Raw genomic sequence first — 19,407 nt, 5'->3', positions numbered from 1 at the left:
ATTTTGGAGTGACCAAGACCTTGCTCCGACTGAGGCAGCGTTTTTACTGGCCGGGCTGTCGCCGTGACGTGGAGATGCACGTCCACCGCTGTGATGCATGCACAGCAAAGAAAGGCCCCACACGCCGCTCCCATGCTCCCCTACAGCAGTTCCAGGTGGGGGCCCCCATGGAACGAGTGGGTGTGGACATTCTAGGCCCATTTCCGGTCACTGATAGCGGAAACCGTTACATCTTGGTGGCCATGGATTACTTCACGAAGTGGCCAGAAGCGTATGCGGTACCCGACCAGAGCGCTGCAACAACGGCAGAGAGATTGGTTTCGGAGATGTTCTGCCGATTCGGAGCTCCAGAGGAGTTGCACAGCGACCAGGGACGGAACTTCGAGTCTCAGGTATTCCAGGAGGTGTGCCGTCGCCTGGGTGTGAAAAAGACTCGCACCACGCCGCTGCATCCTCAGAGCGACGGGTTGGTGGAGCGTTTTAATAGAACCTTGGCCACACAACTTGCCATTCTCACCGACAAGAGGCAGAGAGACTGGGATTTACACCTCCCACTCATTCTTTGGGCCTACAGGACAGCGGTGCAGGAGTCAACACGCTGCACCCCTGCATCATTGATGTTTGGTCACGAACTACGCACGCCTGTTGATTTGGTTTTTGGCCCAGCCCCAGAACCAGAAGTGAGAGGAGCGCCGGGCCTGGACTACTACTACAACCTTGTGGAGCGGCTGCGGGAGGCCCACGATTTTGCCCGCACCAGCCTGACAGAGGCTGGGGCCCAACAGAAGCGGGCATATGACCTCCGCAGTCGAGGCCAGGACTTTGAACCAGGCGCGCATGTTTGGGTCTACAACCCGGTGAGACAGAAAGGACTCTCCCCAAAGCTCACTAGCCACTGGGTGGGACCCTGCAAGGTCCTCCAGAAGTTGTCCGACGTGGTCTATCGGATACGACTGGCACCTCGGAACCGGCTGGTGGTGCTGCACCGAGACCGCTTGGCCCCATACCAGCCATTGGACCAGAGCCGGGGGCACTTGGAGTCAAGCACCCTGCCAGAGAGGGATATACCCCCAGGGAGCAACGAGGATGCTGAGGTAATACCCCCTTCCGACCTACCTGCAGACAGTGGTAGCAGCCAGCCGCCATCAGAGGGGCGTCGACGACGCCGGTTGCCTCAGCACTTGCGGGACTTTGTGATGAACGCATGGGCTGTTGGGGACAACGAACCCAGCTAGGTGGGGGCTGTGTAGCGTCCCGGAAGAGTTAGTGTTGCAAAGGATTCTGGGTATCTGTTCTGTTGTGTTTATGTTGTGTTGCGGTGTGGATGTTCTCCCGAAATGTGTTTGTCTACTTGTTTGGTGTGTGTTCACAGTGTGGTGCATGTTTGTGACTGTGTTAATGTTGTTTTTATACGGCCACCCTGACTGTGACATGTGTGGCTGTTGACTAAGTATGCTGTGCTTTCACTTGTGTGTGTGTGTTTAAAATTGGCTTGATCATTAAAAGTTGAACCGATCGTTCATTGGGTCAGCATTTCTTGACATCTTCAAGCAAAGACATTTGTCAAACCCGTTCAACGCTACAATACAATCAGTGCAGTACAAGGTAAGTTGTTACATAGACAAATTAGTTTGAGGAAGTTGATGCAACGTTGAACACACAGGACCTGATGTACAAAAGCCAAAAGCAGTGAAGTTGTCACGTTGTGTAAATGGTAAATAAAAAGAGAATACAATGATTTGCAAATCCTTTTCAACTTATATTCAATTGAATAGACGGCAAAAAATTTGGTAGCAAATATGGCGGCTGTTGTTTAGTTGGCCATACTCTCTTTCCACATTATTCGAGCAAACACTTCTCTGTTCCTTCTCCCAGGAGTTACATAAGTTTTTTTTTCAAATCGGTCGAGGAATGTTGAAATAGCAAAATTTTTAATGGTATTATGGAATTCCTGGAATTTGGGGAAAACCGGCAATTTTTCCAGTTCAAAAAACAACTTTGTTTCTTGTCCTGATTAAGAGGAATGTTTTGATGGTGGAACGGTTGAAGTGGGTTGAAAAATGTGCAAATTGTGGAAGTTTGAAAAATTGCCAATTCATTTTGAAAGAGAAAAATGTAGTAGTCCACAAAAAAAAAGTGTAAAAAAAAGGGTGTAAAAAACAGGAATTCCTGGAATTGTTTTGAAATTGGAAAAACAATAGTTTGAATGTCCAGCATATGTGGAATATGTTGAATGGTTTGAATAGGTTGAAAAATGTGGGAATAGTGGAAGTTAGGAAAATGGTCAATCCATTTTGACTGGGAAAAATCTCCCGGAAAACCTGGAATTCTGGCAAATCTGGGAATTTTTGGAATGTGTCAAGGGAAAGCCCGTGATTCCCGAATAGGCTGAACAATTTGAAGTTAGAACGGTTTGAATTAAATACAATGTGGGAGTTTTAGAACTTTGAAAAATGTTTCATTTATTTCAATGGGAATTTCATGGAAATTTTGTAATTTTGGGAAAAGCGGGAATTTTTCTGAAAATGCTAAAAAATTGGAATGTTCTGAATAAGTTGGTGTTGGAATTTTCAAATCGGTGGAGGAATGTTGAAATAGTAAAATGTTTAATTGAGAAAGTTTATTACGGAATTCCTGGAATTTTGGGAAAACCGGCAATTTTTCCAGTTCAAAAAACAACTTTGTGTCTTGTCCTGATTAAGAGGAATGTTTTGATGGTGGAACGGTTGAAGTGGGTTGAAAAATGTGCAAATTGTGGAAGTTTGAAAAATGGCCAATTCATTTTGAAAAATGTAGCAGTCAACAACAAAAAGGCTTTGAAAAAACAGGAATGCCTGGAATTTTTTTGAAATTGGAAACATAATAGTTTGAATGTCCAGCATATGTGGAATATGTTGAAGGTGGAATGGTTTGAATAGGTTGAAAAATGTGGGAATAGTGGAAGTTAGAAAAATGGCCAATCCATTTTGAATGGGGAAAATGTCCCGGAAAACCTCGAATTCTTGGAAATCTGGTAATTTTTGGAATTTGTCGGTTTGAAGTTGGAACGGTTTGAATCGGATGAAACATGTGGAAGGTAGAGCGCGCCAAAATCTGAAGAAGAAGAAATAGATGAATTTTGGTGTAGAAAACTTAGCTTTGGAGCTTTCACACAATGAGTTCTACTTCTGTAGCACCAGAGGAGATCTCACAGAGAAGGTTGTCTTAAATGGAGACGGAGGCAAGGAAAAACTCTCTTTCAGGATGAAACTTTGAGTAAATATTTATGCATCAAAAATTCCTTTCTTGCAAAAAAAAAATATTCATGCAGTAAAATTTTGTGGCTTCTTTTTGGCCCGAGCCACACCCATGGTTTATGGTTTGTTGTTGCATGATGCTGCTGACTCACAGGCCGGAAAAATGGAAGACTAAAATGAGGGAATGGAAAAAAAGATGTTGCCTGCAGAATAATGACCATCAATGCCATCGCGATGCTGCACAATGTTCCACTTTCACTCATTGTTGACGTTTGATTTGGAGTCTAGGGAAGTTTCTGCAGTCAGTGTCAGAATGACTGATAACCTGCAGGAAATCTTTATGTTGCTGCAGTCATATTAGTCTATACCTGAGCAAAATAGGGCCCGCGGGCCACATGCGGCCCATTAAGATTTTCAATCTGGCCCGCCGGATGTTCTGCATCATTTTTAACATCAAAAGTGTATTTGCCATGATGATGTGCAGTGCTGTTTTTAAATGAGCGTAAGTCTTGAACTATAGAAAGTACTTCAATGGTTGAAATCTGCACTTTTGAGTGTTATAAGAGTTATTAGGGTAATCTAGGTCACAGCAGCTCAGACCAGGAACAAAGCAGAGTGGGCACATGTGTCAGGAACAGATGCGGAAGCAGATTTTTACAACAAATGTCTGCATAAAAGTGAAAATATTCATATTGTAGGTGTTTATTACACTTTGCATTCATATTTTGCTGTTTGTTACATTTTTGTTGTGTTTTGCTTGATTGTAAAAGATCCACAACTATGGAGGAGCTGGTCTGAGAAGTAAAAGATGTTCATATGTTGTTAATATTCACTGTTTTATTATTCATAGTTAATATTGTTAATATTTGGGCGGTATAGCTTGGTTGGTAGAGTGGCCGTGCCAGCAACTTGAGGGTTCCAGGTTCGATCCCCGCTTCCGCCATCCTAGCCACTTTACCCACCTGCTCCCAGTGCCACCCACACTGGTTTAAATGTAACTTAGATATTGGGTTTCACTATGTAAAAGCGCTTTGAGTAACTAAAGAAAAGCGCTATGTAAATATAATTCACTTCACTTCAATATTGTAAATCCCACTTTCTTTATTTTCATGTACATTTTGGGTGTCCCATTCAGTAAAAAAAATTAAAATTCCATTCCTCTTTTTTTTTTGAGGTGTTCTGTCATAACGTTTTTAGAACTCTATGGGACATTGTGACTTTTGGTATTAGTTTTCCTGAAAAAAAGGAAGCCAAACACACATACTGTACAGCTAAATGTGTATATATCATTTATACACACATACTGTACAGCTAAATGTGTATATATATTTATACAAACATACTGTACAGCTAAATGTGTATATATCATTTATACACAAATACTGTACAGCTAAATGTGTATATATCATTTATACACACATACTGTACAGCTAAATGTGTATACAACATTTATACACACATACACATTGGCCCCCCCAGACACATTTTTTCTCTCAATGTGGCCCCCGAGTCAAAATGTTTGCCCAGCTCTGAGTTAGCGTGAAGATATTTAGCTCTTTTCATGACTTTGAAGCGTTTGATCGGGTCAGGTTATTATCAGGTCACGGTGTTATCAGGTCAGGGTGTTATCACATGACATGGACTGGTAGAACATCCCATGGATCAGCACAGCGCTTTCTGGCTTCTTGCGCCTTCCAAACACAGGAAGAAACATGTTATGTCTGGCGGTCACTCCGACGTCAAGGCCAAAGCGAGAATTTCCTGAAAGTTGTCATTGCCAATGGCAGCCGCTGATGGATGAGGTTGGATTACCTTTGGAATGTTTGCTGGCTTTTTCTCACTTAAGACCAAACCTCTCCTCAGGATTTGAAGGTTCCAGCGAGTGTCACATTCTACGTTCCTTCAACATTCCGACACATTGAGTCCTCCATGCAGGGGTTTGTTTAAATCCTCACATGATGTTTCTAGAACCTCCCGTCTTTAATCCATCTTGCACAAATCTCACCACATGACTGCAACTCATCTACAATGACTTCTTATGCAACCAACTCCGAGTCCTGTTAGGGTGGTCCCCATACCAATGTTTTGGTACTTTTCGATACTTTTCTATATAAAGGGGACCACAAAAAAATGTCATTATTGTCTTTATTTGATCAAAAAAATCTTAGGGTACATGAAACATATGTTTATTATTGTAATTTAGTCCTTAAATAAAATAGTGAACATACTAGACAACTTGTCTTTTAGTAGTAAGTAAACAAAGAAAACATACTAGACAACTTGTCTTTTAGTAGTAAGTAAACAAAGAAAGACTCCTAATTAGTCTGCTGACGTAGGCAGTAACATATTGTGTCATTTATCTACCTATTATTTTGTTTACATTATGAGGGACAAACTGTAAACATTGATTATTAATCTACCTGTTCATTTACTGTTAATATCTGTTTATTTTCTCTTTTAACATGTTCTATCTACACTTCTGTTAAAATGTAATAATCACTTATTCTTCTCTTCTTTGATACTTTACATTAGTTTTGGATGATACCACACATTTAGGTATCGATTCGATACCAAGTAGTTACAGGATCATACATTGGTCATATTCAAAGTCCTCATGTGTCCAGGGACGCATTTTCTGACTTTATAACTTTATAAACAATAAAAAAGACAAAAGATTTTATGATAATAAAAAATGTCAATGTAAACATTATATTATCGACTATATACGCCTCTTATACTTGGTATTGTTACAGTGGATGTCAGGTGTAGATCCACCCATGGCATTTGTTTACATTCAGGAGTGCTAGCTTGCTGTTAGCGATGAGCTATTGTATCCTCCTACGGTTTGTAGTGAAGCATGTTTAGCTATTCCTAGTCCTGCAGTGATAATGATACTTGTAAGAAACATATTTTATTTGTCACCATGGAGGTCAGGATTAGTGATTTAGAAGTAGCTAAAACACTGCCGACTGCGGATGGATGTTAGCTGCTAGCTAGCTAGCCACTTCTTAAAGCACCTCTTCCTGAGAGTGTTTCAGTGTTATAACTTCACCTTTATCTTTACTTTTTACACCAAAATGCGTCCATTCTCCCTTTTCTGTCTACACACTGTGTCTGCTTGTAAGTGCTCTGTGTGTGTGCGCTGCCAAACATGCTCCTCTGCTAGTAAAACCAGCAGTGTCACGACGTGACTTCATGCCCGGGAACCGGTACTTTTCAAACAGAGTATACGGTAGTACCGTTTTGGATGCATTAGTACCGCGATACTATACTAGTACCGCTATACCATACAACCCTAATACTGTTCTGAGTATTGGATTTAAAAAAAAAAAATTTTCCACTTTGTCTTATTTGTGCATTTTCATTTTTTAAGTTGATTTATTGTCATGTCATTGGATCGACCACAACTGGTCTATTTAAGGGTGTCACTTCCTGTTGACAATTACATTTTTGCTAGCAGTTTGTATACAAATGATTAGAAGGACACGAGTGTTGCTGGCCTTGCTTTTTCTTGAAGTACACCTCTTTATTTTTGTTTTATTAAGTGTTTTTGGAGAGTGCGTGTTTTTCCTGTATTTTGTGTAGTTGGACATGACATTTTGAGGAGAGGAAAGTCTGGGCTTCTCTGCTTGGGCTGCCGCCCCCGCGACCCTACTTCGATGGATGGGTGGATGTTCAATGATAATAACGTCAGTCAATTACAACAATGTCTATGGCACATTAAGTTGGACTTGTAATCGTCAAAAAACAACCAAAAGATGTTGGTAGATGAGAATAGATTTGTATTTTCCTCTTTTTTTGTTGGTTTTCCTCTTGTTTTACCTAAAAGGGTGCTGACATGCCTGATATATTTCTAACATTTTATCATCGTCTCACGTGTGTGTGTGTGCTAAATGTTTGCTTCCTTTTTGGCAGAGAGCTGACTGCAGAGGACCAGATTGCTCTGCTGAAGTCCAGCGCCATCGAGGTGATCATGCTGCGCTCCAATCAGAGCTTCAACCTGGAAGACATGTCCTGGAGCTGCGGTGGGCCCGACTTTAAATACCAGATCAGCGATGTCACCAAAGGTCAGTGTGAAGGCTGCCACGCGCACGCTCCACGTTGTGTGTGTGTGTGTGTGTGTGTGTGTGTGTGTGTGTGTGTGTGTGTGTGTGTGTGTGTGTGTGTGTGTGTGTGTGTGTGTGTGTGTGTGTGTGTGTATGTGTTTTACATAAGGACTAGTCTGTAGACCAGGGGTGTCCATTATGTGGATGGCGAGCTAGCGGTGGATGGTGGAGGGTGTGTCAGTCCATCGCCAGACAGGCATTAAAAAAATAGACCTAAAAATGATGGCTCATCAATCTTCACCAAGACGTGACTTTGGTCACTTGATTGACATGCACGGCACCTGAGGGTCTTGTGAGATGACGCTGGCTGTTGGCCAGATCATTATTAAGAAAAAATGACCGACAGGAAGGCGAGGAACACTTTTTTATTTCAACCTGCCGTCAAAACTCTAAAGACCGACTGCGCAGTTCCTGTCTTCACAATAAAAGCCCTGCTTCATCCTGCCTGCGCTAACAAAATAAGAGTCTCAGAAATCCAGCGCACACAAGCTAGCAAGCTATGGAGTTTGCCGCCAATGTATTTCTTGTAAAGTGTATAAGAAGGAGAATGGAAGCTGGACAAACAAAAAGCAAGCACTTTCGTGTGGTATTGGACTTTTTTTCTCCTCCATTTGAAAATGTGGATGTTATAAAGTTAAGTTAAATATTATGGAATATTTAAAGGCCTACTGAAACCCACTACTACCGACACGCAGTCTGATAGTTCATATATCAATGATGAAATCTTAACATTGCAACACATGCCAATACGGCCGGGTTAACTTATAAAGTGCAATTTTTAATTTCCCGCTAAACTTCCGGTTGAAAACGTCTATGTATGATGGCGTATACGGAAGTATTCGGACTCCATTGAATCCAATACAAAAAGCTCTGTTTTCATCTCAAAATTCCACAGTATTCTGGACATCTGTGTTGGTGAATCTTTTGCAATTTGTTTAATGAACAATGAAGACTGCAAAGAAGAAAGTTGTAGGTGGGATCGGTGTATTAGCAGCTGGCTGCAGCAACACAAACAGGAAGACTTTGAGATGGATAGCAGACGCGCTATCCGATGCTAGCCGCCGACCGCATCGGTGATCGGTTTAAGTCCTTCGTCGCACCGTCGATCGCTGGAACGCAGGTGAGCACGGGTGTTGATGAGGGCTGGCTGGCGTAGGTGGATAGCTAATGTTTTTAGCATAGCTCTGTGAGGTGCCGTTGCTAAGTTAGCTTCAATGGCGTCGTTAGCAACAGCATTGTTAACCTTCGCCAGCCTGGAAAGCATTAACCGTGTATTTACAGGTCCATGGTTTAATAGTATTGTTGATTTTCTGTCTATCCTTCCAGTCAGAGGCTTATTTCTTTTGTTTCTATATGCAGATAAGCCCGATCCTATCACGTTAGCTCCGTAGCTAAAGTGTTTCGCCGATGTATTGTCGTGGAGATAAAAGTCACTGTGAATGTCCATTTCGCGTTCTCGACTCTCATTTTCAAGAGGATATAGTATCCGAGGTGGTTTAAAATACAAATCCGTGATCCACAATAGAAAAAGGAGAGAGTGTGGAATCCAATGAGCCAGCTTGTACCTAAGTTACGATCAGAGCGAAAAAAGATGCGTACTGCACTGCACTCTAGTCCTTCACTCTCACGTCCCTCATCCACGAATCTTTCATCCTCTCTCAAATTAATGGGGTAATCGTCGCTTTCTCGGTCCGAATCGCTCTCGCTGCATTGAAAACAATGGGGAAATATGAGGAGCCTTTTAACCTGTGACGTCATGCTACTTCCGGTACAGGCAAGGCTTTTTTTATCAGCGACCAAAAGTTGCGAACTTTATCGTCGATGTTCTCTACTAAATCCTTTCAGCAAAAATATGGCAATATCGCGAAATGATCAAGTATGACACATAGAATGGATCTGCTATCCCCGTTTAAATTTAAAAAATTCATTTCAGTAGGCCTTTAAGAGCGAGGAAATTTCACGACTGGATTTGTTGCACAGGTGGCATCCTATGACAGTTCCACGCTGGAAATCACAGAACGACCCATTCTTTCACAAATGTTTGTAGAAACAGTCTCCATGCCTAAGTGCTTGATTTTATACACCGGGCCAAGTGATTAGGACACCTGATTCTCATCATTTGGATGGGTGGCCAAAAACTTTTAGCAATATAGTGTATATATACTGTGTGTATATATATATATAAAACGATGAGGTGGATAACCAGGACTTGGTCATTAGAAAAGTAGCTGTTTTAAAGCGTCAAAGAAGCGGACTGGTGGACCGAGGACCTTTAATGTAGAACTTCAGCACCAGCATGTCCACTAAAGTCCCTGCAGGCACTTTGCCTTCCATACCACATTCCTTTTTCTGGGATGAAGCGAGGAATGTCACTCGCAAGCGCTTCACTGCACAAAACATCTGTCATGTCGGGAGAGACTCTCGCTGTATTTGACCATTTAATCACACAACTCCTCTATATTCACATCTATGGTAAGGTAATGCCTCTAAGTGCAATGACAGCATGAGAGAATACAATAAAGTATCATTTTATATATTGTCAATCCTGCCTTTATTTTTGGAACATTTAAAAAAAAAACATAAAACACTAGAACTTCATTCTTGTAATTGTATGATTCTTTCCTTCCAATGTTACATCATTTTTTGTAACACTGTACATTAATTCTCCAACCATTACCAATTCTCTTACTCTGACTTTTTTAACTTGATGAAACTGATCTAATTAATTTATTGTATTAAAACCTACATATTCCATATTTTTTAACTTTACAATTATTTCCCCTCTAGTGTTGTGACATTATACGTTTTTGAACTACACATTTAAAATGTTTTTATATACTACTTCCTTACACTTACTATATTTATAATTATGTACTTACATTATGATTGTTATATTATTATTATACCTGTCATATTAGTATAAATTAATTTTACTTTTTAAAGTCGTAATATTTAACACAAAAAATGATCGTGTGAATTTGTCACATTGCGTCTTTGTCTTGTGACATTAAAAATCTTTTAACTCAACGTTTACATTTATTTTTCATATATTACTGCTTTGTATTTATTATATTATTACTATACTTATCATTGTAATTTCATTTCACTTTTTAAAGTCGGAATATTTCACACAAAAAATAGTCTTTGTATCATTATCACATTGCGAGTTTATCTTGTGACAATATAAATCTTTTAACTCAATGTTTAAAATGTTTCTTAATATATTACTTTTTTATATTTATTATTATATTAATATTATGTTATAATTATACTTATGTAATTTAATTCCACTTTTTAAAGTCATAATATTTCACACAAAAAATAGTTTTTTTGTCATTATTACATTGCGAGTTTATCTTGTGACAATATTAATCTTTCAACTCAATGTTTAAATTGTTTCTTAATATATTAAGTTTTTATATTTATTATTATAATTAATATTATGTTATAAATATACTTATATAATTCAATTCCACTTTTTAAAGTCGTAATATTTCACACAAAACATTTTCTTTTTGTCATTATTACATTGGGAGTTTATCTTGTGACAATATTAAACTTTTAACTCAATGTTTAAATTGTTTCTTAATATATTACTTTTTTATATTCAATATTATATTAATAGTATGTTATAATTATACTTATATAATTTAATTCCACTTTTTAAAGTCGTAATATTTCACACACAAAATGTTCTCCTCGTCACTTTGTCATATTATTCTGTTATTCTTCTAACATTACGATTATTTTCTCGTAAGCCCACAATTTTTCCCCTCAATTTATGATTTTCTTCAACTCTATTTTACTACTTATTTTCTAACAAAAATGTAGATGTATTCTGTCATTTAACACTTCTTTTCTGTAGAACAGAGGCATATGAAAACAATATCATGACTTGGTGACAATGTCATAAAGCATTGAATACAAGTGTTATGGTTTTATAAATAAAGCACTTTTGTGTTATTGGTTCAGTCAAGACAGGGGTCGGCAACCCAAAGTGTTGAAAGAGCCATATTGGACCATAAATACAAAAAACTAATCTGTCTGGAGCCGCAAAAAATTAAAAGCCTTATATAAGTGTTATAATGAAGACAACACATGATGTAAGTGTCTATATTAGTTATATTAGCCTTCTATCAAAATGACTTTAAAAGTCTTATATAAGTGTTATAATGAAGACAACACATTATGTAAGTGTCTATATTAGCCTACTATCAAAATGACTTTAAAAGCCTTATATTAGTTACAGTCCTTACAGTTTACAACCTTGTCAAATGATCTGAAACCACGTGTTAGTCACAAGGATTATTATTTATTTAACACTGAAACCTGAGGCTTAGGTCAGGCTGATTACAAAAATAGGTACTAAAACAAATTAAACTGCATAAGAAAGGACTCATGAATAACTGACGAAAAATGTATTTACATAAAATTACGTTATTCTAGAATAAGTAAACTAAATTAAAAATGAATATGCTTCTTAACTAAACTCTCCATAAAATGAAAGTGGAAATGAAAAATGTCGTCATAACTTTTGCGCTGAAGAAATGTCTTTATGACTTTACCTCCAGATCTCTGTTTGTTTGAGATTGTCATTTCTTAAAAATGTATTATAACCGAGTACTGCTGCGGCCCATACGGACCAGAGCTGAGAAACACTTTTTTTGGCGGCCCAACATTGGACCCCGACCCTATGGCTAAGAAACACTGGTTTCTGCTGAATAACAGCGCCTCTGCTGGTAATATTCCACCTTTATTTTTTTCGTAATACTAAGAATTCTCTCTCGTAACATGACAATTATTTCCCTCATTGTCTTGGGATTGTAATGTCATCTTGTAACTTGGTGTTTTTTTACTGGAATATATCACTTTAAAGTTGTATTATTTCACTCTACGATTATTTTCGCCTAACATTAAAAAAAAAGGAATGTATTGTCATAACTACATTTTTCCTTGTAATATTATGTCCTTGTCACTTCTGGTAATTGTATTATTTGTAATATTTGTCAGTACAGTACTAGAGTACTTTATGAGAGGGGCAGTATATTACAAACCGCTTTCAATACATCACTGTAAACTACAATAATAAACCTATAAAACGGTTATATTACCAATGTCTTGCATGAGAGCTTATGGAGGTGTACCTAATGTTATGTCCCCACAAATGAAACTGCATCGCACACAAAAAAAAAGTACAATATTACATATTAACAGTTATTACGTTTCTCCTGCAGCAGGCCACACTCTGGAGCTGCTGGAGCCGCTGGTGAAGTTCCAGGTGGGCCTCAAGAAACTCAACCTGCAGGAGGAGGAACACGTGCTGCTGATGGCCATCTGCTTGCTCTCTCCAGGTACTGTGGGAAGGGGGGCCTCAGGTGATCTTTGACTTCCTGTGGGCGGAAAAATAACAATAATTAGGGATGTTCCCATAAAGGTTTTCGCTGCCAATACCGATCGTTGGAGAGTGAGATTGGCCGATACCAATACCCATCACATGTATTAACTGTAACATTTTAATTGTGTTTACAATATATATATACTATAATATTACAATACTATATATATAACGTAATAATAATAAAACATTTAAACAAGTGAATATTCAGAACAATACTTAACATGTTAAAGTTAAAGTAGCAATGATTATCCCACACACACTAGGTGTAGCGAAATTATTCTCTGCATTTGACCAATCACCCTTGATCACCCCCCTGGAAGGTGAGAGGAGCAGTGAGCAGCAGCGGTTAGCCGCGCCCGGGAATCTTTTTTGGTGATTTAACCCCCAATTCCAACCCTTGATGCTGAGTGCCAAGCAGGGAGGTAATGGCTCCCATTTTTATAGTTTGAACTCACAACCTACCGATCTCAGGGCGGACACTCTAACCACTAGGTTGAAGGGTTTCATGAGTTTTGTTGCATTTAGGATTCCTTACAGAAGTCAAAGTGCATATATTATGAATGTTTAGTCATGCAAGAAAGCATATAGTACTACCGTATTTTCTGCACTTACTACATTTTAGAATGTATTATTATTTGTTCTCATATATTAGCTGCACTGGACAATAAGCCACAGCTATATACATTGTGAAATGAGTTATTTATACAAAAATATTTTGTAAATGTTTATTTACATACTTTAATTGTTGTAACACGGCAGTAAAACGGTTGATCAGACAAAACAGAAGTCATGGTCATGGACCCACTAGCTGCGCAAGCTAGCTCTCCAATCAGCTAAACAGACTCAATAACTCCACGGTTAAGTTAAAGTTAAAGTACCAATGATTGTCACACACACACACTAAGTGTGGTGAGATCTGTCCTGGGAGGTGAGGGGAGCAGTGGGCAGCAGCGTTGGCCACGCCCGGGAATCATTTTTTGGGTGATTCAACCCGCAATTCCAACCCTTGTGACGTTTTGGTGAATTTACGGAGGAATATGTGAAACTGAAACAATACAAAAAGAATGCCATTGTACAGCTATAATACTGACACTCGTAAAGGTGTTAGCATATCAGCTAATGCTAACGACGCTCGCTTGATTACATAACGATAGCACGTAAAACTATGCATGAAAACACTCCTACAGACATCACACATGGGACGGTTTAGTAAGTATGAATTGTATTAGATGTATTGTAAAACTTGCAAACATTGCTTGGGGTGGCGAATGAAGAATCCGTAGGAGTAGAAACGCTATGGACTACTAGAAGATGAAACGGCACTTTCGGTTGAAAGCACTAAGTGGAAGGACAGAATTCATCCAAAAGATAGCGCCATTGCACACTTTTTCAGTGGCTTGTTATTTTGAAAATTATTTGCATTATGGCCGTCGGCAAAGAAAATAGCATAAATTAGCTGCAGGCTTCAAAGCGTAGGAAAAAGGGAGTTGGAAGAACCTCGTTAACGCGGCACGCATGTAATCTCCAACGAGCGTGTTGACAAAGACAAGTAGGTACACGTCAACATGGCTAACACCCAGTCCCGCCGTCCCCCCACAGACCGTCCAGGCGTGCAGGACCATGCGCGCGTGGAAGCCCTCCAGGACCGTCTGTCCGAGACCCTGCAGGCCTACATCCAGCTCGCCCACCAAGGCGGGAACCTGCTCTACGCCAAGATGATCCAGAAGCTGGCGGACCTGCGAAGCCTCAACGAGGAGCACTCCAAACAGTACCGCTCCCTCTCCTTCCAGCCCGAGCACAGCATGCAGCTCACCCCGCTGGTGCTGGAGGTCTTTGGCAGCGAGGTCTCCTAGTGGCAGGCCCGCACACACCAGGGTAACACTACGACGAAAATGGAGGGAGGGAGCTGATGATGTCCTGTACCGACTAAATGGAGTCGTGAAGTCTCTCTAAAGAAGTCAATGTGGCGAGAGAGCAGATAATAACAGACAGTAAACAAGGGAACTACATTCAGTACAACTTAAGCTAAACACTCAACTTCTGCCTATTTACAAGGTTTTTAAGTCAGGGATGCACGATAATGGAAATTTGAACCAATACCGATAATTACCAATAGATACCAATATTTATGTATTTACACAAGATTGTGTTCATGAAATGTATTTAAAATGTATACTCTAACTAAGAATATGCCAACCTATTGTAGAGAACTGATATGTCATGACGTTATTAGTAGAAGTACACTTCCTGCTATAATTCTGACCCGTGAAAACAATCAGAATCATTGTGTGGGAATTTATTGATATTACAACTTTTCAATTATTTAATTGATAGACCGCAAGCAACTCAAACATTCTGAACATGTTCTTGTAGGATGAAAAACAACAATCTGTCACATACTAAACTCAACTTGGCGACAACACCGATGCAAGCGGAGTCACATTTCAAATGATACATTTCCCGGACAGTAATCGAGTGCCTGAATATTGCTTATCATTCGCAATCTTTACATGAGACAACCACTCGTTTTACTTTTTTAATATGCATTCTCATGTAAATACAATCAGCTAACATTTGAGGTACTGGGATTTGCTCTATTCCGTGATTTAAAGTGCTCTAAACACACCTAAAAACCTCCATCACAGTTTTATTTACACACTGTAAGTATAAATGTAACATTCATAATAACATGTCATATTTTTTTCATTTTAAGCATACAGCGGCATATTTAATACCACAGATGTGTCACAATGTTGGTTATTTCCTCTAACAACAAGACTACTAGTCATGGCAGACTTCATGAGAGACAACTACTACTACTTTCGGGCAAATTATTATTTTTGAGCCTGAATATAAGAAGGATGAGCTACAAGTTTTAAAAGATGAGTGATTAGCAGATCGAGCAAGTAGCAGTATCTCTAAGTGCTAAACAAGAAATATAAACTACGAACTGGGATGTCGACTGTTAGGATGTTGATATCTTTTCGTTTAGATGAAGAATTATTCATAATCCACACACAGGTAAAAAAAACAAACAAGCGTCTTTTCGTATCTTTCCTACCATTTTCGGGTCTAAGTTGTATGTCAGAGTTGACCAACTTCTCGGTTTATGGCCACAACCTTCTACTATACAAGTTTATTTATAACCTACAATTAACTTTGACACACTAAGAGGCGATGCAGCAGTGCGCCGGCTCGGTATGTCAACAGCTGCATACGCTAGTTAGCTCTCTGTGATCACGCCGTTGCTAAATGTAGTTCCTCTGCGTTAGCACTTCTAATTACAATATCGCAAACACTTGGTCAATATGCAGTTCACGAAATTGGCGGTTTTGGGATGTTTTTTAGAGGGCTTCATAGGCGCAATAGACGACTCCTATTAGCTGCATTGTTAGCTTCCCGTATTTTACAAATTGGAATGCAGAAAAAAACGTTCTTGTCTTACAAAGGATTGTGAATGATAGGCAACATTTAGAACAAAGTGCACCTTAAGGAGAGTGAATCCAATAACAGTGGGACAATGATTGTAAGTCTTTATTATTATCGGCTCATTTTTCATGATTGGAATGATCCATGTGGCGTCAGTATCGGTGGATAATTATCGTGCATCTCTTAACTTAAATCAACGCTGCTTCAAATGCCTGGACATTTTTGTGCGCGCGTTTACAATGCACATCAACAACACTCTCAGTTATTCATTTAGCCATTCCGTTGAGCTACCTCTTCTTCTTTTTCGTTTTTTTACCGGGGTTGTTTTATATTTCTATCACTTATGTGACATTGCAAGGCTTTAGATACAGTACGGACGACGTTTTATTTGACGAGATCAGTGCCTCGACATACTTTGAGTTGATGTTATTTTGCTTCTCTCCAAGCGGGTGTGTATCGTCTCTCACCAAAGGTGTTGAACAACCATAACAGTCTTGCAGCCGCTCGTTCCTCACTAGCCTCACAACCCCTGAAGGAAAACGGTCAGTATTTGGCTTTATATTGAGTGTGGTCTGTCATTTACATTTGCTAGGATTTCGGTTTGCCTGGTTCCAAAGTGAGAATCAGCCACTAAATGTGTTTTTTGTTTTGTTTTGTTTTTTAACTGCAAACTGTCAATCAAACCGGGCCAACATTATGGCTTGTTGCTCTTAGTTTGTTTTCCTAATGCCTTTCTTTACATAGTTTATTTTGTGTAAATAGTTCATTGCTATCACATGTATCCTCAGCACTGTTATATCACCTTTTATTCAAGCCCATGTACCGATACACATGATCCATATATCACAGATTTTTAAGGGCTAAAATGCCAAATCTAACTGGAATTAAGGCCCAAGTCTGAGGCCTGAATTGTTGAGATGTATACAGTATGTATATATGTGTGTAAATATATGTATATATGTGTGTACATATATATGTATATGTATATATGTGTGTATATATGTATATATGTATGTATATGTATATATATGTGTGTATATATATGTATTTATATGTATATGTGTGTGTGTATATATACATATACACATATGTTTATATATATGTATTTATATGTATGTATGTATATGTATCTGTATATATGTACGTACAGTAAGTGTATATATATATATATATATATATATATATATATATATATATATATATATATATATATATATATATATATATATATATATATATATATACACACACATATGCACACACATTTATATATATATATATATATATAAATATATATATATATATATATATATATATATATATATATATATATATATACACATATGTATTTATTTATGTGTGTATATATATACATATACACATATATATATATGTATTTATTTATGTGTATATATATACATATATATACACACACGTATATATATATATATATGTATATATATATATATACACACATATATATACACACGTATATATACACACGTATATATATATGTATTTATTTTTTGTGTATATACAGTATGTATATGTGTGTATATATGTATATGTGTGTATATGTATGTATATATATAGATGTGTGTATATATGTATATATATATATATATATAGATACACATAAATAAATACATATATATATATATATATATATATATACACACACATACATACACATAAGTAAATAAATGTATATATATGTGTGTATATATATATCTACATATATATACATACATACACATAAGTAAATACACACATACATATATATATACACACACACACACACACATATGCACACATATATATATATACACACACACACATATGCACACATATATATATATACACACACATATGCACATATATATATATATATGTATGTACACATAAATAAATACACACATGTATATATATATATATATATATATATATATATATATATATATATATATATATATATATATATATATATATATATATATATATATATATATATATATATATATATATATATATATATATATATATATATAGCTGAAATTGGATTAGAAATGGATGTGATTGCTGTTCATCTTTAAAACAATTCCATGAATTGTTCCTTCTGGGAATATGAGTTAAAACAATGGATGCTTCAGGCCTACACCTGTATCGCACCCTTTCTTTGCTGACTGGGAATTGAATTATGTAAGAATGTTCTTTGGGGGGGGGGGGGGGGTCTTTTGGTGTGGGGCTCTCCCCTCTCAGGCCCCTCCGGGTGCATGTTGTGCAGCCCTTTGGTGGCTGTGTGGTGTAAATACCAGCTATAAATCACACTACAGTGGCTCGGAATACTTTCAACTATACGCAGTCGTGTAAAGAATCCAGGCCCTGGTAAAAATGTTATTCATCACAGAAGTTGAAAATGTATGAATCAGGGATGTGCCGATTGATCACTATTGGCCGATTTTCCTAAAAATGATGTCATCGCCGTTGACGATGACATTATTTTATTGGCGATCCCATCTGGCTGACAGTGTATTTGTTGTTATTTCCCCAGGCTGACAAGCAGCTAGAAGCTAATTATGTGTCTCCTCCAAGCTAATAATAATAATCACTTCCATTACGGAAAATAAACTGCAGTTCTTTGTGTCCTAAGTACCATTATCACTGGAGGATGAGGCTGAACATGATACACGCAATATTGTGTTGATTTTGTTCAAGTGTCAGTAGCACTCACCATAGGTGTGTTGTCGGTGCACGTGACTGGCATCGGATTCGGCAGCATAAAACCCTGATCGGCACATCCCGAATGTTTCCATTTACAAAGTGACATGCTATGATAACGCTCTCATTTTGCCTCATATCAATGCTGCGCTGCGGCCAAAGTAGTCCCTCTAAACGAGGACTGTAACTAAGCTGTAAGCAGTCGCCAGGATCCAAGAGTCTATGCCAGATATTTGTAAAACATATGCAAGTATAGTTTTCATCTTGTTTACTTTTGATCAACTCCAGCCAGGGAGCGTCAGCATTCAACACACTGCCAAAAAAAGGCGATGTCATATTTTGCCAGTTGATTTCTACATTTCCTATTGATAAATGTAAAGCCATACACCGTTTTTTACAACCTGTGGTTCCAAACTTCCAATGGCTTATGCACCCCCCCAAGGCGATTGATTATGTGGAAATAGACCGGACTTCTGATCTTTCATTGCGTTTCGTTCGAACGCCAAGTCACTTCCTGCGA

At 38.2% G+C, this 19,407-nt stretch overlaps 1 protein-coding gene across 3 annotated transcripts in view; it reads left to right on the top strand.

The window, feature by feature from the left end:
- The window catches only part of LOC133655885 (vitamin D3 receptor B), a 115,807-nt gene extending 98,649 nt beyond the window's left edge, over positions 1-17,158 (top strand). For all 3 annotated transcript variants that reach the window (XM_062056496.1, XM_062056505.1, XM_062056489.1), the window contains 3 exons: positions 7,152-7,303; positions 12,577-12,693; positions 14,340-17,158. In XM_062056496.1, coding sequence (XP_061912480.1) covers positions 7,152-7,303; positions 12,577-12,693; positions 14,340-14,593 — 523 coding nt within the window. In that variant the 3' untranslated portion in view covers positions 14,594-17,158. The remainder of the gene's footprint in view (positions 1-7,151; positions 7,304-12,576; positions 12,694-14,339) is intronic.
- The last annotated feature ends 2,249 nt before the right edge of the window (positions 17,159-19,407 follow it).

Source organism: Entelurus aequoreus, linkage group LG01 (genome assembly GCF_033978785.1).
Source record: "Entelurus aequoreus isolate RoL-2023_Sb linkage group LG01, RoL_Eaeq_v1.1, whole genome shotgun sequence".
Lineage (NCBI taxonomy): Eukaryota > Metazoa > Chordata > Actinopteri > Syngnathiformes > Syngnathidae > Entelurus > Entelurus aequoreus.
The sequence above is the reverse complement of the archived record's forward strand: the minus strand, read 5'-3'. Positions and strand labels throughout refer to the sequence as shown.